Source organism: Miscanthus floridulus, chromosome 16 (assembly GCF_019320115.1).
Source record: "Miscanthus floridulus cultivar M001 chromosome 16, ASM1932011v1, whole genome shotgun sequence".
NCBI lineage: Eukaryota > Viridiplantae > Streptophyta > Magnoliopsida > Poales > Poaceae > Miscanthus > Miscanthus floridulus.
Window position 1 is genome coordinate 19,437,702 of NC_089595.1, and position 25,502 is coordinate 19,463,203.

General features: G+C 45.3%; 1 protein-coding gene and 1 long non-coding RNA gene across 2 annotated transcripts; one reads left to right on the top strand and one right to left on the bottom strand.

The window, feature by feature from the left end:
- Positions 1 to 13,157: 13,157 nt before the first annotated feature.
- Positions 13,158 to 20,833, bottom strand: LOC136513046 (uncharacterized). Its single transcript, XR_010773283.1, has 3 exons — positions 20,601 to 20,833; positions 20,361 to 20,489; positions 13,158 to 13,446 (listed from the first exon to the last, which is right to left on the bottom strand). It is a non-coding gene; the product is annotated as an uncharacterized lncRNA (long non-coding RNA).
- On the top strand, positions 13,462 to 18,851 carry LOC136513500 (uncharacterized). Its single transcript, XM_066507492.1, has one exon. It carries the CDS (start codon positions 13,929 to 13,931, stop codon positions 18,849 to 18,851), a length of 4,923 nt encoding a protein of 1,640 aa, XP_066363589.1. The 5' UTR covers positions 13,462 to 13,928.
- Positions 20,834 to 25,502: the final 4,669 nt, after the last annotated feature.

Sequence of the window (25,502 nt, forward strand, 5' to 3'; positions counted from 1 at the left end):
AGAGAGGTCCAATTCCTCTGGAATCGTGACCGGACGCGTCCGGTGGTCCATGACCGGACGCAGGCAGGGTCCGGTCGGTACAGCCTGTTTTTTCTTCAATCGACCGGACACTGGATCCCTTCCTGACCGAACGCACAAACGCAATGTCTGGTCACTCCTTCAGCAGCAGTTCACCTCCTATGAACTGACTGGACGCTGGACAGCAGCGTCCGGTGCAGCGTCCGGTGCACCTTTTCCAGCAAATCTTCAAAGTTCTTTCACGCTGCCTGTTCCCAATCAAGTCCCAACTTGAATAAGATCCAAATGAACACCAATTGGGACTGATGTGAGTGACCTCTCTCAAACCCTCATATTTTTCAAAATATTTTGCCTTAGGCTATAATTCTTTTTAAGAAAATAGGCAATAAGAGGGCAAATGGAACAAAACGACAAAACAACATTCATGCATATGCAATACTTGTAAGTAAATCTAGTTGCTTGTCAAGTTTGATCCAAGGTTAAGCTTCTTCACACGCTTTTCGGCGGTTATCTTAACCATGTTAGACAATCCCTATATGCATTGCCAAAAATTAAACATGTTGTATATTACAATGAATGCAAGGGACAACACAAGCTCAATTTTTAGTGAAGTTACTAAAATTAAGTACATTGAGCTCAATCTGCAATCTACAAAATGTAGCCTCATCTAGCGGTTTAGTGAAGATATCCGCTAATTGATCTTTAGTTCTTACACCTTCTAGTGATATATCATTTTTAGCAACATGATCTCTTAAAAAGTGATGGCGGATATCTATGTGCTTGGTGCGAGAGTGTTGAACCGGGTTATTTGCAAGTTTTACGGCACTTTCATTGTCGCACAAAAGAGGTACATTTTCTAGAACTACACCATAGTCTAGCAAAGTTTGTTTCATGTATAATATTTGTGCACAACAAGCACCCATGGCAATGTATTCCGCTTCAGTGGTGGACAAAGCCACACTATTTTGTTTCTTGGAGGACCAAGACACAAGTGATCTACCAAGCAAATGGCACCCTCCGGATGTGCTTTTTCTATCAACTTTGCATCCGGCATAATCCGAATCGGAATAGCCAATTAATTCAAATAAAGCTCCTTTGGGATACCAAAAGCCAATGCTTGGTGTGTGCTTAAGATACCTAAGGATTCTTTTTATGGCAATTAAATGTATTTCCTTAGGACTAGCTTGAAATCTAGCACACATACACACACTAAACATGATGTCGGGCCTAGATGCGGTTAAATATAGCAAGCTACTAATCATAGAACGGTAGAGAGTTTGATCAACCGGGTTACCTCCCTCATCTAGGTCGAGATGTCCATTGGTAGGCATTGGTGTCTTGATTGGCTTACATTCATCCATCTTGAATCTCTTGAGAAGATCTTTTGTGTATTTCTCTTGAGAGATAAAGATGCCTTCTTTCATTTGCTTGACTTGAAAACCAAGAAAGAATGTAAGTTCACCAATCATTGACATCTCGAACTCCTTCGACATCAATTCACCAAATTCTTTGCATGAGTCTTCATTTGATGATCTAAAGATGATATCATCAACATATACTTGACAAATGAAGATATGTCCATCAAGCTTCTTGGTGAATAGTGTGGTGTCGACCTTCCTAATGGTGAATCCCTTCTCAATGAGAAAGTCCCAAAGGCGCTCATACCATGCTCTTGGGGCTTGTTTAAGCCCATATAGTGCCTTGGACAACCTATAAACATGATTAGGATATCTAGGGTCTTCAAACCCGGGAGGTTGATTAACATAGACTAGTTCATTAATAAAGCCATTTAAAAATGCATTTTTCACATCCATTTGATATAGTTTTATTTCATGATGTGATGCATATGCAAGTAGGATATGGATGGCTTCTAATCTTACAACCGGTGCAAAGGTCTCTCCAAAATCCAAACCTTCAACTTGGGAGAACCCCTTTGCAACTAGTCTTGCCTTGTTCCTCACAACAACACCTTGATCATCTTGCTTGTTGTGGAACATCCACTTTGTTCCAATGACTCTTGCACCTTTTGGTCGCTCTTCAAGAGTCCAAACTTCATTGCGAGTGAAGTTGTTCAACTCTTCATGCATGGCATTGATCCAATCCAGATCTTTAAGAGCTTCTTCTACCTTGGTAGGCTCATAGCAAGAGACAAAAGAGTGGTAAGCAATAAATGAAGCAAGTTTTTGAGATCGAGTCATTACACCCTTTGATGGACTCCCTATGATGAGATCTTGTGGATGATCTTGTAGGAGAGGTGTATTTCTTCTATTGACCACTTGAGGAGGAGGTTGTGGAGCATCAACATCTTGTGCTTGTACCGCCATTTGTTCATGGGAGATATGAGTATCTTCATTTTCTACCCTCCCATCTTTTTCACCAACTTGTGGTATACTTGATGAAGAAGGTTGATCAATGATTTGTACATCATCTTCATCATCTTTTGGCTTGATGTCTCCCACCGGAATAATCTTCATAACCTCCCTCAATGGTTCATCACCTACATCATCAAGATTCTCATGTGCTCCTTAGGAGCCATTAGATTCATCAAATTTCACATCATATGTTTCTTCAACCAAGCCGGTGGTATGATTAAATACTCTATATGCTTTGGACTTCGATGAGTAACCAACAAGAAAACCAATATCACAACGTCTTTGAAACTTCTCTAGGTGTTGCCGCTTCTTGTAGATGTAGCATTTGCAACCAAACACCCTAAAGAAGGAGACGTCCGGCTTCTTCCTATTAAGCAACTCATAAGGTGTCTTGCCAAGGAACTTTTGAAGGAATAGGCGGTTTGATGCATAGCATGCGGTATTGATTGCTTCCGCCCATAGAGCTTCGGGGGTGTTGTACTCATCTAGCATTGTCCTTGCAAGAGTGATCAAAGTCCGGTTCTTCCTCTCAACTACACTATTTTGTTGAGGAGTATAAGTTGCGGAGACTTCATGCTTGATCCTAACTTCATCACAATAGGCTTCAATGTTTGTGTTGTCAAATTCTTTCCCATTGTCACTTCTAATCTTTTTGAGCTTCACTTCAAATTCATTTTGAGCTCTCTTGGCAAACTTCTTGAAGCAAGATGCAACTTTGGATTTGTCATGAAGGAAGAATACCCATGTATACCTTGAATAGTCATCCACAATCACAAGACAATATAGATTTCCTCCCAAACTCTTGTATGTTGTTGGTCCAAATAAATTCATGTGTAGGAGTTCTAGCACTCTTGTGGTTGACATGAAAGCTTTGGTTGGATGAGTATTTGCAACTTGCTTGCCGGCTTGACATGCACTACAAAGCTTGTCCTTCTCAAACTTCACATCCTTCAATCCTCTCACCAAATCATTCTTCATAAGCTTCTTGAGTGAGCTCATCCCAACATGAGCAAGTCTTCTATGCCATAGCCACCCAAGTGTTGTTTTGGTGAATAGGCAAGTCTTCAAATTTGCATCTTTGGAGGTGAAGTCAACTAGATATAAGTTGTTGTACCTAAATCCATTGAATATCACTTGATTGTCATCTACCTTGGATACAACAACCTCCTTCTCGGTGAACAAGCATTGGAAGCCAAGATCACACAATTATCCAACGGATAGCAAGTTGAAGCTCAATGAAGCAACATATAGCACATTGGAGATGGAATGATCATTTGATATTGTCACTTTGCCTAATCCTTTAACCTTGCCCTTTGAATTATCTCCAAATGTTATTTTCTCTTGTCCATCTACCTCTTCATCTAGTGAGGTGAACATACAAGGGTCACCGGTCATATGTTGAGTGCAACCACTATCAATAACCCAATGACTTCCACCGGTCTTGTAGTTCACCTACACACAAGAGATTCAAGCTTTAGGGATCCAAACTTGTTGAGGGCCCTTCACCTTCTCAACAAGTGACTTAGCCACCCAAATCTTCTTAGGCCTATTCTTGTTAGGGGGTCCTAAGAACATGACTTTCATCTTTCCACTAGAATCTTTTCTAAGCATGTAGTGAGCATTGAAAGCAAAGGGTCTAGCATGCTTGGGCAAGGGTTGTGGCGGTAGAGTTTGACACTCATGAGCAAAGTGGCCTTCTTGTCCACACTCAAAACATCTCTTTGGCTTTGGCTTTGGCTTTGATTGTTGTTGTTGAGCTTGAGCCTTCTTCTTCTCTACACTTGCCACATATCCAATGCCACTTCTATCCATCTTTATGACGGTGTTCATGAGTAGCTCACTTTGGAGATGCTTGCCTCTAGCAAACTTGCTCAATCCCACCTTGAGATGCTCTTTCTCCATCTTGAGCTTCTTGTTCTCTTCCTTAAGAACATCATTGTTCTTCTCTTCCTTGAGCTTCTTGTTTTCTTCCTTGAGCTTCTCATTCTCAAGGATCAACTCTTTGTCATGATCAAGAGTTTCTATTACAATGGTGTTGTGGCTTTTCATCTCTTCAAGATCTTTCATGAGCTTCTCATTATCACTCTTGAGCTTGACATACTCATTATAGTCATTGCACTCAACCACTTGCTTGCCTTTGCTACTAGATCCATGCTCAATGCTCTCATCAATTAAATCATCACATAAGGTAGCTATATCAATCTTAACAACATGGTTAGTAGCATCATGTGGCTCATTTAGTAAGAATTCTTGAGCAATAACAAGAGTATCATAATTGATCTTTAGAGTTGTATATTCATCTTTTAGCTTGTTGTGACTAGTGATGAGCTCATTGTGCACCCACTCAAGTTTATCATGTTTATCTTTAAGCTCTTTCTTAGAAGATTTGAGCTCCTTGAGTTTGGATGATATAGAATCATTTGTTTCTTTGAGCTCAACATTAGCCTTTTCCAATGTATCACATTTAGCTAAGAGTGAATTATTTTTAGCATCAAGCTTTTCATTTGTAGCTCTACTCTTTCTAATGATCTTAGTGTATTTTCTTAGTATTTTGACAAGATCATCATATGTAGGTGAATCATCATCATCGCTATCGCTATCATCATCACTAGCTTGCTCATCATCACTACTATCATCACTCTTAGTTACCTTGTGTTCATCCTTGGCCATAAGGCATAGGTGTGTAGAGGATGATGGCGATGGTGGCGGTGAAGATGAGAGATCAATAGCAATAGCGGCCACCTTCTCATTGTCACTATCATCATCGGATGATCCACTTGATGAATCAATGTCCATGAGCCAATCACCGACGATGTAGGCCTTTCCACTCTTCTTCTTGTAGAAGTCCCTCTTTTTGCCATCTCTCTTCTTGTATGGCTTGTTTTTTTCTTCTCATCTTCATCTTCATTGCTTGAGTCATCTTTCTTGTCCTTGTTCTTATTCTTGAACTTGTCTTTCTTGGGCTTTGTGCATTAATGAGCTAGATGGCTAAGTTCTCCACAATTGTAGCAATCCATCTTGGAGATTGGCTTTCTTCTTGAGCTAGTGAAGAACTTCTTCTTCTTGCCGTCAAACTTGATGCCACTCTTGTTTAGCTTCTTTAGCATCTTGGCGGTCTTCTTCACCATGAGAGCAAGACTTTCTTCATTATCTTCTTCATCACTTGAGCTCTCATACTCAAGTCTTGCTTTGCCCTTATCTTGGCTAGCTTTGAATGCTAAGTCCTTCTCTTTCTTCTTTGTAGAGGATGAGCCATCTTGTGGCGTGATGTGCATGTACATTTCATGAGCATTGATCTTTCCTAAGATTTGTGTCGGTGTAGCGGCAGAAAGATCACCTTAATGTAGCACGGTCACAATGTGCCCATATTTGTCAATGGGGAGGACACTCAAGATCTTTCTCACAACATCGGATGGTGACATTTGAGTAAGTCCAAGCCTATTGACTTCCTCTACAAGAACATTTAAACGAGAATACATCTCATTAGCACTTTCTTTGGGAAGCATCTTAAAAGAATTTAGCTTTTTAATCACAAGATGATAGCGTTCCTCACGCTCACTCTTGGTTCCCTCATGGAGCGCACAAACGTCCAACCATAGTGCATGGGCGTCTTTGTGGTTCCTTACACGGCTAAACACATCTTTGCAAAGGCCTCTAAAGATGGTGTTCCGAGCCTTTGCATTCCATTTTTCATAGTTAACCTCATCGCCTTGTAGGTTAGTAGCATCCCGAGGTTTTGGGAAGCCTTGAGAGGCGGCTCTAAGAATACCAACGTCTAGAGCTTCTAAGTACACCTTCATGTGGATTTTCCAATATGGAAAGTCATCTCCCTCAAAGATAGAAGGAGGTCCATCCCCGTGAGACATCTTGCTCAAAGCGATTAAGCTTAAAACATGAGCACGAGGCTCTGATACCAATTGAAAGGATCAAGATGCCCAAGAGGGGGGGTGAATTGGGCTAATTCTAAATTTTCTTGCAATAATCAAATCCTACGGATAGCCTAATTAACCCCTTGTGCCTAGAAAAGTGTTTCTATCAAACTAACGTACAAAGGACTTACAACCTATGTTCTAAACTTACTCTAGCATGGCAATTCTATGAATGTAAAGATAAGTATTGAATTGCTCAAAGTAAATACTCAAAGTAAATGCTCAAAGTAAAGAGAGAGAGGAACGCGGTGATGTTTTGCCGAGGTATCGGAGAGTCGCCACTCCTCACTAGTCCTCGTTGGAGCACCCACGCAAGGGTGTAGCTCCCCCTTGATCCATGCAAGGATCAAGTGCTCTCTACGGGTTGATTCTTCGACACTCCGTCACGGCGAATCACCCAAAGCCGCTCACAACTTGAGTTGGGTCACCCATAAGCTCCGCCAGGTGATCACTAAGCTCTCAATCACCACCAAGCCATCTAGGTGATGGTGATCACCAAGAGTAACAAGCACGAACTCTCACTTGACTACGTGAAGCCTAATGAGAAGATGGATGCACACTTGGCTACTCTTGATTCACTAATGAGGCTACTCTCTTGGATTCTCAAATCTCAATAACCTCACTAGGACCTTACTCTTCTTAGCACTCACAAACGTGTTTCTCAGCTGTTGGAATGAGCAAAAGTGACTCCACACACGAGTGGAGCTTCTATTTATAAGGCAGCCTGAAAAACAAACCGTTATGAGCTTCTATGGGGTGACCAGACGCTCCGGTCATGTTGACCGGATGCTCCGGTCAGTTCAACCCATGAACCAGTGAAAATGTATTAACCGGACACTGGCAGGGTCTGGTCACCACTGACCGGACGCGTCCGGTCGCATGAAACCCTCACTGGATGCTTACTGGACTCGACCGGACGCTGAACCCTCAGGGTCTGGTCAGTACTGACCGGACGCGTCCGGTCACAGATTCCCTTCTCTAGAACCTTACTGGAGTCGACCGGACGCTGCCTCTCAGCGTCCGGTCACTTGACCTCTCCAGTGTCCGGTCACACCGAACGCAGTCTGTTGATCAAATGAACTGACCGGACCCTGCGGCCAGCGTCTGGTCACACCGGAGCTAGCGTCTAGTCAGCATTTGACCCTCCATTCACTTCCAACTCTTGATCATATGTGAATGAAGTTTGCTCCAAAGGATCTTAGGCATTCATAGGAGCTACCTAGAGCTAGTTTTAACAAGTGTGCACCACACCTAACTCACTAGACTCAACTAGGTCAAGCTACCCATCCATACCCCCCTTAATAGTATGGCCAAAGGAAAAACAAAGTCCAAAACTACTCTAAGTGTCACTCCAACTCCAATCGACACTTAGAACTAGTCATCCTTAACCTTGTCGTTCATCCTTTGAAAACCGAAACGATTTCCATCGTAGGGGCATGACCACCTCGATTGCCCAATCGATCTCCATTATCATGACCTAACTTAATTGCCTCTACAAAATACACATTAGTCATAGTAATATTGTATTAACATTAATCACCGAAATCCAACTAGGGGCCTAGATGCTTTCAAAAGCACCTGTTGCAACATAAGACTGAAAACAGATGAAACATTTGGAACATACATGTCATGGCCCGCTCGGGCCTCCACGTCATGGCCCGCTCTTGCTGAGGCCACGCCGAGGCTACTGCACCGGACGCTCGCCCGCACCGCATGGAGAGAGAGACGGAGGGAGTGGCGCTGGAGGCACAAGAGAGAGAAAAGCGAAGGCAGGGAGGCACGAGAGAGGAGCAGTGGCTCATATTTTCCAAGACACGCATGTGGACGAGAGAGAGGAGCAGTGGCTGATATTTTCCAAGGTACGTATGCGGACGAGAGAGCGGAGCGGTGGCTGATATTTTTCAAGGCACCCATGCGGACTGTACATATAGCTGTGGGCGGGTCAGAGTCCGTCCAGATGGACAGATGTCCTCGACGTATCATTGTCGACAGAATATGCTCGGCAGTCCACCAAGGGGTATCCCACGATGGTAGATTTGTCGGTGGGGGTGCGTGTGATCAGGAATCGGATGGTGACACAAGGCGTAGAGACAGCGATTTAGACAGGTTCGGGTCGTCTGATCGATGTAATACCCTACGTCCTGTGTCTTTGGTGTATTGTATTCATCTGTATGTAGATCTGATCTGCTAGATCCTATCCGCTAGGGGACCCCTACCTCTCCTTATATACTCTAGAGGAGGTAGGGTTACAAGTAAAGTAGCTTATTTGGTACTATATATTGTCTTGCGGTGCACACCGAGCAGCGCCGTGCATGCCTTAACCTTGTGGGCCGGGCCACCTCTGGGGGCGTAGCCCATGTCTTGGGGGCCATACCCCCATAGCTAGTCCCCGAGCCTGACAGTAGGTGACGTAGTCACGTGGTGCCAGGGTCAGAAAGTAGAAGACCAGCCGAGCAGTCAGCCAGTCCCCGAGCGTAGCCTCGAGATGAGAACAAGCACATTCACCACAAGGTGAAGTGTGCCCACTTAGTCCCCGAGGCTGCTGGAAGATGAAGAATGAATCTTGTAGTAGGGTCAAAGAAAAAGAAGTCTGAAAGCTTGTCGATGTCGTCTGACATGTGTGTATCAAGACCCCAGACGTGCTGCCCAAGATCAGCACCCTGATCCGAACAGCATGGAGCAGCTTGATAGCATACCGACGAGACGTAACAAGATCCGAGCACCAATGAGTCCCCAGCATAGCCAGCGATGTCCGACCAACCAGGGAGTTCCCGGCGTAGCTGGCGATGACCGAGAACCGAGGAGCGAGGAGTCCCTAGCGTAGGCGGCGATGACCGAGCACCGAGGAGCGAGGAGTCCCCGGCGTAGGCGGCGATGACCGAGCACCGAGGAGCGAGGAGTCCCCGGCGTAGGCGGCGATGACCGAGCACCGAGGAGCGAGGAGTCCCCGGCGTAGGCGGCGATGACCGAGCACCGAGGAGCGAGGAGTCCCCGGCATAGGCGGCGATGACCGAGCACCGAGGAGCGAGGAGTCTCCGGCGTCGCTGGCGATGACCGAGCACCGAGGAGTCCCCGGCGTAGGTGGCGATGACCGAGCACCGAGGAGCGAGGAGTCCCCGGCGTCGCTGGCGATGACCGAGCACCGAGGAGTCCCTGGCGTAAGCGGCGATGACCGAGCACCGAGGAGCGAGGAGTCCCTAGCGTAGGTGGCGATGACCGAGCACCGAGGAGCGAGGAGTCCCCGACGTCGGTGGCGATGACCGAGCACCGAGGAGCGAGGAGTCCCCAGCGTAGGCGGTGATGACCGAGCACCGAGGAGTCCCCGGCGTAGGTGGCGAGGTCCGAGCACCGAGGAGTCCCCGACGTAGGCGGCGATGTCCGAGCACTGAGGAGTCCTTGGCGTAAGCGGCGAGGTCCGAGCACCGAGGAGTGCCCGGCATAGGCGGCGAGGTCTGAGCACCGACGTAGCTGACGACGTCCGTGCAGTGAAGTGTGCCCACTTAGTCCTCGAGCACGAAGAATCCGAGGGACGAGGAGTAACCAGCGTCGCTGGCGATGAAGCACGAGCGACGAACAGTCTGGTCGACTGGTCGGCGGCGAAGTGAACATTGAGTAGAAACGACCGGCGAACAGTCCGATCAACTGGTCGGCGACGGAGTCCATGAACCAAGCGGTCCGACCAGTTGATCGGTGGAGAAGTCTGAGCACCAGGTGGTCCGATCACCTGGACGATGATCCTGCAATACAAACATATAGAATGGGTAGTACATGATGTACAAATAAATAAACTCTGGAGAAAAATCAGCAATGGTGATGAAACGACGTATGCAGTTCGGTGATCAGTTGGTGTGAAAATATATTTATATTTAATATAAACCGTCCGACCAGTTAGTGTGTAGCTGAGTCTCCAGCCCTAGCTAGCCCATAGTCCATAACGTCGAGCGCGGAGCCTGTGCACGTGTAGGAGGAACAGGCGTGACCAAGGAGCCACTGCCGACCACCCATAACGTAGAGCGCGGAGCCCGTAGCACGTGTAGGGAGGAGCCGGAGACAGGGCCGTCTCTGGAGGCGTCCGAGCATCAACGTGACTGTTCGAGGGTTCGAAAAATCGTTTGGAGAGCAAACATGGATAAAACAGTTCGGAGAAACATCATGGCGATATACGGAGATTGGAGAATATTTAGGAAAATATTAAAGCGTGACTTAGCTTTGGACAGAGCGTCTGGTCGGCGGCGTATGACGTTATCTGGTCGGCGTTGACGGCGAACACCTGGCGGGCGGTGAGTTGTTGGTGAAGGCGACCTTGGAGATGGTTCCGAGATCAGATCTGCTGTCGCAGGGGCTGGTGTAGCAGCGATAAATAGTCGTCGTGGACCGGCATGGATCTCCACGAGATTGACGACGAGAACGCGTTGTTGATTTGAGGTCCATCTAGCTCGCCATGAATCAAGCGCACACCCCTACCTGGCGCGCCAACTGTCGACAGAATATCCTCGGCAGTTTACCGAGGGGCATCCCGCGATGGTAGATTTGTCGGTGGGGATACGCGTAATCAGGAAAACCGAATGGTGACACAAGGCGCAGAGACAGCGATTTAGACAGGTTTGGGCCGTCTGATCGACATAATACCCTACGTCCTGTGTGTTTGGTGTATTGTATTGAATACATGATGTCGAGTAGAGGACCCCTGCCTCTCCTTATATACTCAGGAGGAGGTAGGGTTACAAGTAAAATAGCCTATTTGGTACTATATAATGTCTTGCAGTGCGCGCTGAACAGCGTCGTGCGTACCTTAACCTTGTGGGCCGGGCCACCCTTAGGGCGCAGCCCATGTCTTGGGGGCCATACCCCCACAATCATTATCGTAAGAAAAAACTATCCAGGCCCGGCGACTGCTCAAAAGAGAAAAAGAAGAAGGCCCAGGGTCCCCAACCTCATGCTAAAAAGAAAAACCCAGTATACATGATAGAGATATTATGATTTAAAGCTGCATGTTCCGGTAATGAGTTGGCTCAGCTCGGCTAGTTCAAATACGTGATCGCTCAAGAAATTGAGCTGCTGTAGGTTTAAGTAGAGCTAGCACGCAAGAGATCAGGTCACGTGGGGGAGAATCGTGCACGCCTTGTGTGTGTGGAATAGAAGAAGTACCCGTACCAAAGTTAAGACGAAGGAATTTAATTTATCGATGAAGTATTGAGTAATAGGATTATCACAAGCCAGAGATCGGTCCATCACATGGGGAGCAATCTTCGTGACTTTAATCTGCATGAATAGAAGCTCCCTGTAATGTTGCAGCTCCTACTGACATTATTTGAGGACCTACATTATGCAAAATGTTATTTATATATTTGGTTATTAGTGTGTGGGGACTGATTTGTTATAATATGCAGCTTTGAGGGGGGCTTTTCTAGTTACATAATTTCTAGTTACATAATTCCACCACTTCAAATTATAAGATGCTTTACCTTTTCTAAATACATTGCTTTTACTATGTATTTAGACATAGAGTATATCTAAGTGCATAGTGAAAGCTATATATCTAGAAAAGTCAAAACATCTTATAATTTCGAATGGGGAGAGTAGTTTTTATTATGTATTCAGATATAATATATATCTAGCTATCTAGGTGTGTAGTAAAAAAATTATATATCTAAAAAACACAAAACGACTTACAATTTTGAAGGGGGTACTACATAACCTGTCAAATTAGTTTCATTAAATCCACTGTAAAATATATTTTGATGGTGTATTTATTTGTATACTATATGTCAATATAGTTTACAACCGGATAAAGATAAGAAAATATCTATATAATATAAGTATAGCGTTAGAAAATGAGCAAATTTAAATAAGAAAAAGCAGATATAAACAATCATGTATATAGATGGTCCAATACTACTTAACCCTAGTTTGGATCACAGTTGGACTATAAAAATTAGATGAAGTAATTCGGTAGTAATCCGAATATGATTATGGGTTAGATTATTATAATCCAAGCACCAGATTATAATAATTGTATAATCCATCCGAGACATGCTAATTTAAGATTATGGATGCTAAAAAGATCAACTTGCCCCTCCACCTTATACTCTAACCAACAAGAATTCACCCACTATAATTTAGTTTTCCAAATAGTCTAAATTATTTTAATCCATAATTAAGATTATTATTATTCCATTCATAATCTTGATTACTATAATCGTATAGGGATCCGAACATGATCTTAACAAAAAAAAACGCTTAGCTTATAAAGTCAGTCTTGACAATAACTCAATAATAATATACATCATTAGTAAAAAGTAATAGCTTGTGGACCACTTGTACTCACCACCATTCAAGAGACCTGGTACTTGTAATCCCCACCTATATTGTCTTTTTCCGCTTTGCTAGTCGTCCCCTCTCATGGCCGGGCTTAGACGGGCCCGAGAGGAAGAAAGAAAGCACAATTCCCCCAAAACCCTCTTTCCTAATATTCCCCTCTAACGCGCGCCGGGCTTAGATGAGCACCGGAGGAAGAAAGAAAGCACAGTTCCCAAAACCATCAGGAGTGTAGTTCCTGACGATCAACCTTAGGAATTGACCGACAGAAAGGTTGATTTCTCCTGACGGCCAGCAAACAGGAAAGCGGTTCCTGATGGTCTACATTTGACCAAGCGGTCAAAGAACACTAGTGACAGTAAAAGCCGTCAGGGATATGAAACTGATAGGATTACCCTGTTCCTCTCCCAACATATGAAACTGATAGGATTACCCTGTTCCTCTCCCAACATGACGCCGACAGGAGTAACAAACAGGCCAACAAGAAACTGATATAAGGCAAACAATTTTACAGCAACCACATATTTGCATGGTTTTAGCACGCAATAACAGTCTTGATATCTAATACACATGTTATATGCATTCAAACATCATAATACATGTAGACAATATTCATTAATCAGCATGTAGCTAAAGACTAAAGTACATCGTTTATCAAGCATGTCCACAAATTCACAGCTCACAAAAACATGTGTAAGCTCTACAAAAGCAGCAAACATACTGCTACTGCTTTATTCCTGATTCAATTGAATAGTTGGCTTTGTTTCTATGAGACCAGTAGCTTCTCTTGGCATTGAGACTTGAGTCACCTACAAGTGTCAGAATGTTACAACCATTAGTTGGCTTTAATAAAAAAAATGCAAAAGGGTACAATTCTGCAAAAAAACAAGTTAATATATTGAGGTCCAAAACAAAAGAACATTGTATGACTAACATCAAGAGGTCAAAGATAATTACAAATGTAGTTTACCAAAAGATCTAGAATATGTCAACTGTGAAGCAACAGATCCCCGATAAAAGTACAGTTTACTAAAAATGCAAGCTAGGTATAATATTCTTGCCAGGCCGGCACGACTTGCGTGGGTCGAGGAACGACGAACAAACAAATCCTTTACGAGCTTTTTGCCCACAGATGACTATATGAGATATTCATATGACATACAGCCATACAGGCGCATATGCATGGCAACCCTTGATACTGCTAGCTAGCCTGCCCCCGGTAAACCAATTGAACTAGAGGCAGGCACCCACCACCAGCAGTCAGCTGCCCCGCAGCCGGCTGCAGAGAGCGATGGCCGAGCTCGCAACGGGTGCCGTGAACTCGCTGCTGGGCGTGATCCGGAACGAGGCGGCGCTACTGCGCGGCGTCGGTGGCGACGTGCAGTTCATCAAGGAGGAGATGGAGAGCATGAACAGCTTCCTGCTGCACCTGACCAGGACGGCGCCCCCCGGCGAGGAGCACGACGAGCAGGTCCAGACATGGATGGGGCAGGTCCGGCTGCTCGCCCACGACTGCAACAACTGCCTCGACGTGTACCTGAGCCGCGGCAACCCTGACATCCACCTCCCCAAGAAAGGGCCCCTGCGCTACCTCCTGTGGGGTCCCTGGTTCCTGCAGAAGATGATCGCGCAGCACCAAGCGGGAGGCCAGCTGAAGACGCTCAAGGAGCGGGCGCGCGACGTCGGCGAGCGGCGGCTGAGGTACAGCGTGAAGGTCCCAGAGAAGCTGGCCTCAGCCGCCGGAGACAAGGAACAAGATGGTGGTGATGATCAGCTCGTGGTGGCAACAGCAACGGCGGTCATCGATCATTCTGGTGACGATGGGAGGGCCTTCTTCCAGCCTCGCACCCTGGACGACTACCTCGAGGAGAAGGTCGTCCAATGGATCATACTCCTACATGAAACCAGCAAAAGACCCAAGGGATCGATGATACCGTCCGTCTCCATTGTTGTTGCACCGGAACCGGATGTAGACAAGGACGCCGGCTCTATTGCGCATGAAGCTTTGGCCATAGTGCTCGCGGAGAACCAGTTCAAGTCCAGTGTCCTGGTCGACATCCCGTCAGTGCACTTGGATTTTATGCCCCTACGACCCAAGGAGATTCTCTACTACGTCCTGTGGGAGCTCAACAAGGAGCCCGAGCATGCCAAATCCCCGTCCCAGTCCCAGGACGAACAGGAAGGGGAAGGCACAGATGAGAAGCAAGGGGATGATGAGGCTGACAAGCAGTATATTGAATGGAGTAGAAAATGGGATATTTATTTTGAAAAAAAGGAATTGATGAAGAAAGTCAAGAGAAATATCCAAGCCATGCAGCTCAAAGACAAGATTGAAGAGATCAAGAATGAACTTGAGCAAGGGAAAAGCGACAAGCTGCTGCTGTGGGGCCCCAAGAAACAAATGAAGAAGGACGATGAGAAGAAAAAGATGAAAGCCAAAATCTCCGAAAAAAACTTAGGCGTACTCCTCCTGCTGCTGCTCAAGTCAGCTACAGCTGCTGCAGATGGACAAGACCAAGAAAGGAAGAATAAAGACATGCCTACATTGGCTCCATGGTATGACGACATTGTAGAGGAAGCAGCCAAGAAGCTTCAAGAGTGCATAGAGAAGGAGGAACTAGAAGAAGAAGAAGAGTATTATGTTGATGAAGATGACAACAGTGATGGTGATGAAGATGAAGATGACAACGAAGATGACGATGACGACAAGGGCCCGATTCTTCTCGATTCTGAACAGTATGCCAGCATCCTGCGGGAGGTGTTCCAAAAGAATAGCAACAGCAAGCCCCAGCAACAGGGCCAGCAGCATGATCAAGACAACACCCATACATTGGGCGAGAATCAGATAAAACAAATTGTTGAAATCGAAAAGGCCAAACTGGAACTCCTGCAGCAGCTGTTGCATGCGAGGACCAGCTACAACAGCAAGTCCCCGCACGCCCAGGAGGAAGACAGTTTGGCGACCGCACAAGCTACAAACTCCAGGACAAGCAAGGATCCAAGCACAGAAAAAACTGACATGGCAAAGACAAAATCTGATGGCCAGGATGGAAACCTCCAGCTCCTGGATCCAGCAGCTATTGCTCAAGGAACCATAGAGAAGAAGGAACATGCGGAGACAAGCAATACCAATAAGTCCCTGCAGGCCCCCGAGCAAGGCAGCTTGGCAACTGGCCAAGCCACAAATTTCACAACAACTGTACCGGAAGAGGGCCCAAGCAAAAAAATAATTAAAAAGAAAGGACCAGCTAACTTGGATGGTCAGGATCAAAACCTCAATGCAATTGTTCAAGAAACTAAGGAGAAGATGGAAGAAGTCAAGTGTAAAATTAACGAGCAACTGAAGATCAGGAGGATAATGGACAAGATTAAAAAATGCCTGAAAGATGAAAGTGCCGTGATTATCCTCAAAATTCATGATCGGATGATCCATGATTTCCCATGGGACGAGACCAGAAATGCTTTGAGCTTTTTGGATTGCATTGCAGGTGCTGTGATTGTCACCAACCCAAGTGACAGCAAACAAGAATATTGCTATCCCCAAAAGCAGGAACCCATAAACTATTCTCTTGTTGGCCTTTACCATGATGATATTCTCAAGCGTACAAGCCAAAAGAAGCATGAGAAGATTATTCGTGACATCCTAGACATGTGTAAGCTAGATGAGTTCTGCATGAAGATCTTTGCTCATGCTTTGTATGCCAACCCCAAGAGGCACATTGAAGACCTGAACAAGCTGCACAGCACACTGCAGAAGGTTTCACCAAATTCACCTGCTAGTATTGCTAAGAAGGTGTTCAAGTTCTCTTACAATGATCTGGTTAAAGAATACAAATCATGCCTATTGTACCTAGCTATCTTCCCTCTAGAATACAAAATCAGGATGTCAACCTTGATAGGAAGATGGGTTGCAGAAGGGCTGATAACTACAGAAGACTGGCTCTGGTCCCATTCAGTGTGTAAAGCTGAAAAATGTTTTGACAACCTCATCAGACGGTTGCTTGTTCATCCTGTTGATTTTGGTGCTACAGGAGAGGTCAAGAGTTGCATGGTGACAAAGATAATTCATGGTTTCATTACCAATATTGCAGAGAAACAACATATCATCGGGGCGCGCCTGTCACATCATTTGGCTCAACATTTCTCCATTTACAATGATCTCCGGCTCCGTGGCTCTAATACAATCACTGATTTCTTCAAAAAGCTTTCCAAATCATCTCCCCTACTCAAGGTGCTAGATCTACAAGGTTGTCAGTGCTTCGACGGGAAGAATATATGGTTCCTTAAGCAAATCTGTAGCAAGATCTTACTACTCAAGTACCTAAGCCTAAGGGGAACAAATGCTACACAACTTCCTATTGAAATCAACAACCTCCAAGAGCTGGAGGTTTTGGATATCCGACAGACCAAGGTGCCAGCAAAGGCAACAAGACATATCCGGCTACTAAAGCTGAAGCGTCTGCTGGCTGGCGACACTGATCCAAGTCTAAGCAGCACTGACATCGCCAGTGTCCAGGTTCCTGAAAAGGTTGAAAATATGGAACATATGGAGGTACTGTCCAATGTCAAGCCACTGAGTAGTCAAGATTTGAAAGACATTGGAACACTTTATGAGTTGAGGAAGCTCGGTCTGGTTATTGAGGACAAGGATAGTCACCTCAGGGAGTTGTTTACATTGATCAGTAACCTACACAAATACCTTCGGTCTCTGTCTATCACTCTTCATTCCACAACCAAACGCGAGGGCACTCCCTACAGCAGAGGTTATTCTTATTTGCTGAATGCTACCAATAGAAGGTTATCTAGCAGTAATACTGAGTATCATAGCCTGCTGAAAGACCCTCCCAAGCTTCTTGAGAGCCTAAACATAAGTGGAACCACACAAAATGTGCAGCTTCTTCAAGAATTGCTGGCCAACGGTGTTAAAGAACTTGTCAAGGTAACTTTAAGTAACACCTCACTAAAACAGGAAGATCTGGAGGTCCTCGGCAAGCTGCCCAAGTTGAGATGTTTCAGACTTCAAGATATTTCATGCACTAACACGAAGCTCACCTTCAACGAGGTTGAATTCCCAAGACTCAAGTACTTTATTTTTGAGGGCTCAAGTACGACTGACATCAGTTTTCAAGTTGAAGGGACACATGGGCTCGAGGAGATCGTTTTGTCCTTGAACATTGATGGCCTTCCAAATATGGAGCACGGACTGGAGGAGCACAAGTCAAACAACACTGCCACCAACACCAACACCATTGCTGCTGCCACCACTGGAGTCAGTGGCCTTCCAACACAGGAGCAGAACAAGTCAAACACCACCACCACCACCACCACCGATGCCACCACCACCACCACTGAAGTCAATGTCCTTCCAAAACTGGAGCAGGAGTCAAACAAAAATGACACCACTACCGTCACAGCCACCACCACCACCACCACCGATGACGCCACCACCACCACCAATGACGCCACCGTCACCACTGATTCCACCACCACTAAAGTCAATGTCCTTCCAAAACTGGAGCAGGAGTCAAACAACAACGACACTGCTACCATCGCAGCCACCACCACCACTGTAGTTGATAGCCTTCCAAAACTAGAGGAACAGAAGTCAAACAACAGCACTACCACCATCAACACCACTGGAGTCGACAGCCTTCCGAAACAAGAGGAGCATGACTTACACCCCATCACCACCACCCGCAATAGCGTGCTGCTTTCATTGTTTGACAATAATGCCAAGCAAATAGCCAAGGTAACTCTTTGTGGTACCCTGCTAAAGGAAGATGCCCTACGAAAACTTGCTAAGAAACCAAAACTACGCTGCCTGGTGCTCTTAGAGAAGTCTTATGATGAAAGCAATCTTACCTTCAACGAAGATGACTTTCCAAAGCCCAACATTCTTATCGTCAACTGCTCCAACATCAACAAGATTAACTTCACCAGAAGATCTGCTCCGAAGCTCGAGAAGATCATCTGGACATTCGCCAAGGACAGGACCGATTACTCCCTCTCCGGCATCAACAACCTTCCGAAACTGAAGGATTTCGAGTTCTACGGTGATGCTGTCCCTCATCAGGTGCGAGAAGAGCTTAACAAACATAGAAACAAACCGATCCTTAAGAAAAACAAACCAGAAAGTCAAGAGCAAGAAATAGGAAACACACCAGAAGAGAAGGGCACTACATGTTTCCCATTCTGCTGGAAGAACAAGGTTTGACACTAGAGGAACCTCTCCTTTCATCCATTCATCATTGGTGCTGTTTGTGTGTGCTCGTGTGGTTTGGCATCTGTTCTACTTGTGTGTGCGTTTATATATTCTGCATGTGTGTCTACTGAGTGTCTGACTGTCTGGTCACTTGCGTTATGCTCTGTGGTTGTGTTTGAGCATAGTGCCTGTGTATCTATGCTTACATATTTGGATTTATGGCTTTCGTATAGATCATCATGCTGCATGCATGGTTGTCTAGATCATCATGCTGCATGCATGGTTGTCTAGATCATCATGCTGCATGCATGGTTTCATGTAATAAGTGCAACGCTTGTGCACACATTTGACTTGTTATTAATGTATTAGTGTGCAATATATTGTGCTTTGACTGGGTTCTGCAACTCAACACTGAAGCTGAGTGGAACCATTGGGTATTGATTATTTGATCCACTGAAACAGCATGTGTGCAGAAGCTAGATTGTGTAGCAATAACATATAAGTTACAGCGGTGAGTAGGAATCACCTTCAGCCAATGAGACTAGTACCATGACAAATAGCAGAGCGAAATTAAATATCACAAGCATGTATAGCTGTAATGGTCTCTGTTCATTTCAATAGAACATTGCTGAAATTCCAACATTGATAAACACTCAATTGGATATTGATACAAAATTTCATGAACACAACTACTGGTAGTAAAGCAGCACATTTTGATATATATGTGTGTCACCTTATCGATTTTGCTAGTGCCTCCATCCGTACTCCTTAGTCATATTCACTGAGGATCATCGGGAAAGAAAAGAGATTGCATATATGCAATGAAACTACATCATCAGGTGTAATGATGGTGAAACTACATCTAGTGTAATGATGGTGAAAGTACATCATCTAATGCAAAAAAAAGGGCGTACCCAGTGCAGAGAGCTCCCGCTCTGTGCGGGGTCTGGGGAAGGGTGTCAGTGGCAAGCCTTACCCTCGCCTGTGCAATGCGATATATTAAAATTTTCATTGTCCATGGATCAACCATTTCACCCTAAACAGATATTATAATGTCTAGACTTTACAGCACTGTATTGGCAAAATATTATAGACTATCTATAGCAAAGGACAGGTGGGAAACACGAATATGAGAAGAAACACTCCGAAAAACCACAGAGGAGAAAAGGGCACTAGAGGAAATGTAATGATGGCGACACCCGCTTACTGCGATTTGATTTGTGCAGACAGTGGCAGCCCATGATATACTCCTAGTTTTTTAATTTATGTATTCCAATGCAGATTACAGAGTCCAGACCTCGAATTATGGCAACAATATACAGTGAGCAGCTAATAACACCACGCACTGTAGCCTAAGAAAAACATATTGGGAAATAGGGACAGATCAAAAGAGTTACCAAAAAAACTAATAAATATCTCGCTCATAAATAAAGGGGAGAAACGTGACAACTGACGTATCAATTAAAGAAAAAATTTGGATCTGACAACAATCAAGGCCAGAAAAGAGGCAGGTTAGCTCACAGCGAATTGGCTGGCGCCCTTGAGCTGCTCGCCTGAATGACCTGCCCATGAGCAATTAGCAGCACCGCCCCCAACGGCCAACACACTGCTATGCTGCGGGGATATCCGATCGATCGCCACCGCACCTATCTGACAAGTGAAACCAAACCAGATTTAGTTAAGTGTGGGGAGGATATGCCAAATGGCAGCGTCGTTGAATGCACCCCGTGTCGGGTACTCTAGCCGCATTACGCCGGACACCTTACAGGCGTGCGCGCAGGCGACAAAGGCCTTCGTGCCGAGACAGAGCGCCGGACGGTGCGGAGGACGAATGGAGTGCGGAGACAGTGCAGCACCACAACGCCTAAGGCCTAATTCCTCCTCCTCCTCCCGCTCATCCGCGGCGTCGCCTCCACCTCCTACTTCTCTTCGCTCTCATCCTCTCTCCTCGGTCTCTGGAGGTGGAGGCAGCGCTGCAGCAAATCGTTGGACTGGTGTCTGTGGCCGACCAGGCCACCGGGCTGGCGGGCTCATCGTAGGTATGCGTTGTGCCTAGTACCTTGGCCCGATGGGCTGTACGCTGACATCCCCGCCGTATGTGGGCCACGAAAAGCCAGGGCCAGGTCCAGTTTTATTATTTTTAACCTAAAAAATACGAATATTTTAATAACATCATTGTCCCAAACTAATTTTTTAGAAACTATTTAGTCGCATCAAAGACGGTGAAGTGAGTCGCTACATGTAAGACACACTGGCGTCTATGTAAAAACTTTTCACGTAAGCCATGACGTGGAGCTTGAGTCATAGTATTATTCTCATGAGAGAATTATTTTTTTTGCCCTGAAAAAAGCTTGGCTTACTTTCTTGACCCTTTTATTTTTGAACTTACCAATTTAGCCCGAAAGCTATCTTTAGTCCCTTATACGTCCCTTCCGTTAGTTTTGGAACTTAGCGGTGTTATGTGAAATGAGGATTTTGTTGTACTTATTTGTTTTTCACTCGGGGGCAAAATCGTCATTTCATGCTTGACTTAACACCGTTAAATCTCAAAACTAACGAAAGGGCCATATAAGGAAATAAAGATAGCTTTAGGATTTAGAGTTTAGGGTTTAGAGTTTAAGCAACAACTTGAGTTGGAATAACAGAAGAAAGACCTTATGGCTGTTGGTCAAAATGAAAATAGTAGGTAGGAGACTGGTCTCTTTCACTACACATCAAGGCCTTGTTTAGATTGAGGTTAGGAATCAGTATTTGGCACTGTAGCATTTTCGTTTGTATTTGACAATTATTGTCTAATCATGGCCTAACTAGGCTCAAAAGATTCGTCTCGTAATTTACAATCAAACTGTGTAATTAGTTATTTTTTTATTTATATTTAATACTCTATGCATGTGTCCAAAGATTTGATGTGACGGAGAGGCCCGAGAAGGAAAGAAAATATGACAAGAGACGAATCTGTTTTTTTTCACCGGCCGGTTGCTTGTGAGAGTTTACAGCCGTTGTTTTTGTTTCGTGTTGTCTACTTCATTTGTTGGACGGCAAGTGGGAGCGTCTAATGCCTGGCAACAAAATTGAATCCTAATTGTTGGTTGTTCCTAGTTAATGTAAGCTAGCTATATATAAAACTACAGCTGACGATCTGATGAGCTGATCGACAAGGATGGTTCTGTAGTCGTTGTAACTACAGCTTTCGATGGCCAATTATCCCAGGTGCAGCATGGCGTTTAAGTCTTAAACAAAGACGATGCGAGGCACAAATGGGGAGTGGAAAGGAGGGCAGCGCCGTCGGGGGATAAGCATGGCTGCTGACTCTAAGTGCTACGTCAGACCTAATGGCCAAACGAAAGGGGTATGGATGACCCACTTAAAAAGTTTATAATTTAGAAGTTCAATTTAAGAGTCAAATTAAAGGGTATGGACCTGTGGTGAACCACTTAAAAAAATTATGAACTCAAAAATCGACTTTTAGAGTTGATGGACCAAACTGAAATCTTCAACCTAAGTTAATGGACTTATGGTGTATTTAACTCTTGAGACAATTCCCTGTGAGCCATTATAAAAATGCAACTTCCTCATTAGCCACCAAAAAAAACCATCTTCCTTCTCGACCAACACTTCAATTTTTGACCCATATACGCCACTGCCGTCATCTGACGGACCAGGATCCTAATGGTTCCCCATAGGGGTACTACTCGGACGGGCCCTGGGCTGGCCCACAATCTGTTGAAGGACATGAGATAAGATGACGTAGACTTCAAGCTATTACAGATTGACTTAGTCGGCTTACTATAAAAGCTAAGTTTTGTAATAGGACTAGGACTCTTCTCTTGTTACCGACTAGAACTAGATACGTGCCCTTACCTTCTCCCCTATATAAAGAGAGGTACGGTGCACCCCCTTATAACCCTAACAATCATACAATCAATCCAACGAAAAAGGCTACACGCGCGACTGGATGTAAAGGGTATTACTCGACAAGAGGGCCCGAACCAGTATAAATCGTTCGTCTCTTTGCGTTTACCGTCGAGTTCTGCGTACGCCGAAGCCCTCCGAACATCGTCCCGAGTACCCCCGTGATGGGTTGCCGATCATCAAACACCGGCAGCTGGCGCGCTAGGTAGGGGCTTTCGGCGACTTCGCAGTCGAGAGCTCGACGGACCTCGACAACATGATTTTCTCGACGGAAACGACCTTCATCTTTGGCTCCTAGATCTGCGAGGCAGACAGCCACGGCAAGCTCCAAAGCCATATCATGCAGATCCCGGTGCCTCAAGCTTCACCAGATACCTCGACGATCACGCTAGATCAACTCGCTGAGAAGTTTTCACACCTCTCAATTTCCGATCCGACTCGAATTCAGGTGGTTACTAGCAACCACGACTCCCACCCGGACACGACACTTCTATCCGGGTTGGAAGTCCCATCTGAAGTCCAACTCGGAGACCAAGTTTGTTTTCCACTCGGACTCAGCAATTCAGCTTTAATATTTCAAGATACAATCAGCTACCTGATGCAGTCAGAGTGAGAGATCCCTCTTACGGGTGCCCAGAGAGGATTGGTTCTATCCATCACACCTGAAGGAGGTAACGTCCATTGGCTGGGTGCTTGACCCAACACTTCTTTAATAGATCCATCATGTTTAGTTGGCATGGTGGAGATCTTGCCTTATCAGGACGGCAGCACTCTTCCAGCAGACAACAACGATCATGATTCTACAGAGATTTTGGACACTGCGACGACTGTAGAATCTGGAACTCACTCGGCAATGACGCACTCTAGAGAAGTCTTTATGGCTGGGCAGCCACCCCAGATCCCTATGCCTACTCCGCCAGACATCTAAGACGGAGAAGAAGCTTTGTTCGACATCTCCTCGGACACAGCGCCACCCAACGGAGAAACCGACGAGCAGAGGACGGCTAGGGAAAAGAAAAATAGAGCTCGACAGGCCTGGTGCAACCGTGCCCAACACCACAGGGAGGAGTGGCGGCAGTATCAGTTGTCTTATTGAGATGTTGAGCGATGACACTTGGCTGCAGAGGTAGCATACAAACAGCGTCTATGAGATAAAGAAGCAGAACGACAGTGCCAAGATCGTGACGCCGCCAGAGCCTCCGTGTCACGTAACCTCTGGTAGAAGAGATGGCGGCCATTGAGAACCCTATTCCAGATCAGCAACGACTCAAAGTCATTCTAGAATCAACAGCCCTTCAGATGCAGGTGGCACGGGTGACATCTCAAGTTAACCCTTCCCGAGGGCCAGAGCAGAGGGCACTAGCCCACTCTCACCTCGGACCTCAGGGTAACCAAGGAGGAGAGCAACGAGCGTTAGCCCACTCCCGCCTAGGACCACAGGGTAATCAGAACAGGAATCAGGGTGACGCGCAGTCAGCCTACCATAGGCCTAGTTGTTGGCGTTTCTTAGCGCAATCACTAGGATTGGTGTTTCCTAGCAATGGCACCAGAAATGTCGTGACGATATTTCTGAACACATACAGAAATATTCCACAAGCGCACGGATATATCATTGTAGCATTTCACCCAAAAGTATTCGAGTATCGTTCATTTATATTTTCTCAAACGAAGGCATGGTGTAAAAGTCTCTAGTATGGACATGGTCAAGATAACATAACTATATAATAGACCAAAGTTCATAACAGGGGTAAGCCATGATAAATGTTGGATAGTGTGACACACACACACTCAAGCCAATCTCAAGGATAAAGATAAAAGAAAGAATAAAGAATAAAAGAATAAACCTAAACTAGAGCAAGCTTATCTTTTATAGCTATGCTAAGATTAGCAGATCATACAAATACATGAATTTCTAATGGTAGAGATCCTAAGTTAAGATAGTGTTGGTCACTATAAACTTACTTCGGGCACCGGGTTGCAACTGGTCTGCCAGTCGATGCCGTCCTGTAGCTCTACGTCGTATCCAAACGTGGGGGATTACGAGGGACGGATAGGGCTGTCACCACCTGCTGCCTACCCCTCAACCATGGGATATGAGGCAAACAAAGGTAACTTCTCACATAGACACCACGTCTATGCTATCGGTTACTACTCTAGCGGTGGCCAGGAACTTCCATCTTTATCAGGAGTCCTCTTACTAGAGCATCCGCCTCAGGGATGGATGACGAACCCATAAGAATATAATGACCAAAACTAATCTTAAAGTAGAACCTACTACCTTAATTTAGGTCTTGGTCTAAACATGTATGTATGGAAGATTAAGCATAAAGTTTTATATGCTAAATGAATAACATAAGAACTTTGCTCTAATTTCATAACACAGCTATATTGATATGATAAGAACAAGAACATAAGGGAGCTCTTCATATTCATACCAAGTCTTGCCCTTAGAGGTTCAAGCTCTCCAATGAAGCTTGCCTTGCTCCAAATAAAACTACTAAAAGGTAAAAAATACAAGTGGAGGGAGAGAGACTCTTCAAGTGTGGTGTGTGTTGAATGAGAGCACCTCCCCTCTTCTTATACTAGTGTGAGGTCGGTTTAGTGTGCTATACATGGAAACCCCTATGTAACCGACCTCCCCTAGCATTAATGATACCGCTTGAGCAATGTGGGTCCGTGAGGCAGAGGCGGGGGTGCGGTCGCACCTAGGGTGCGCCCCGCACCTTGGTTGGAGCGCCTGGCCACCGTTCT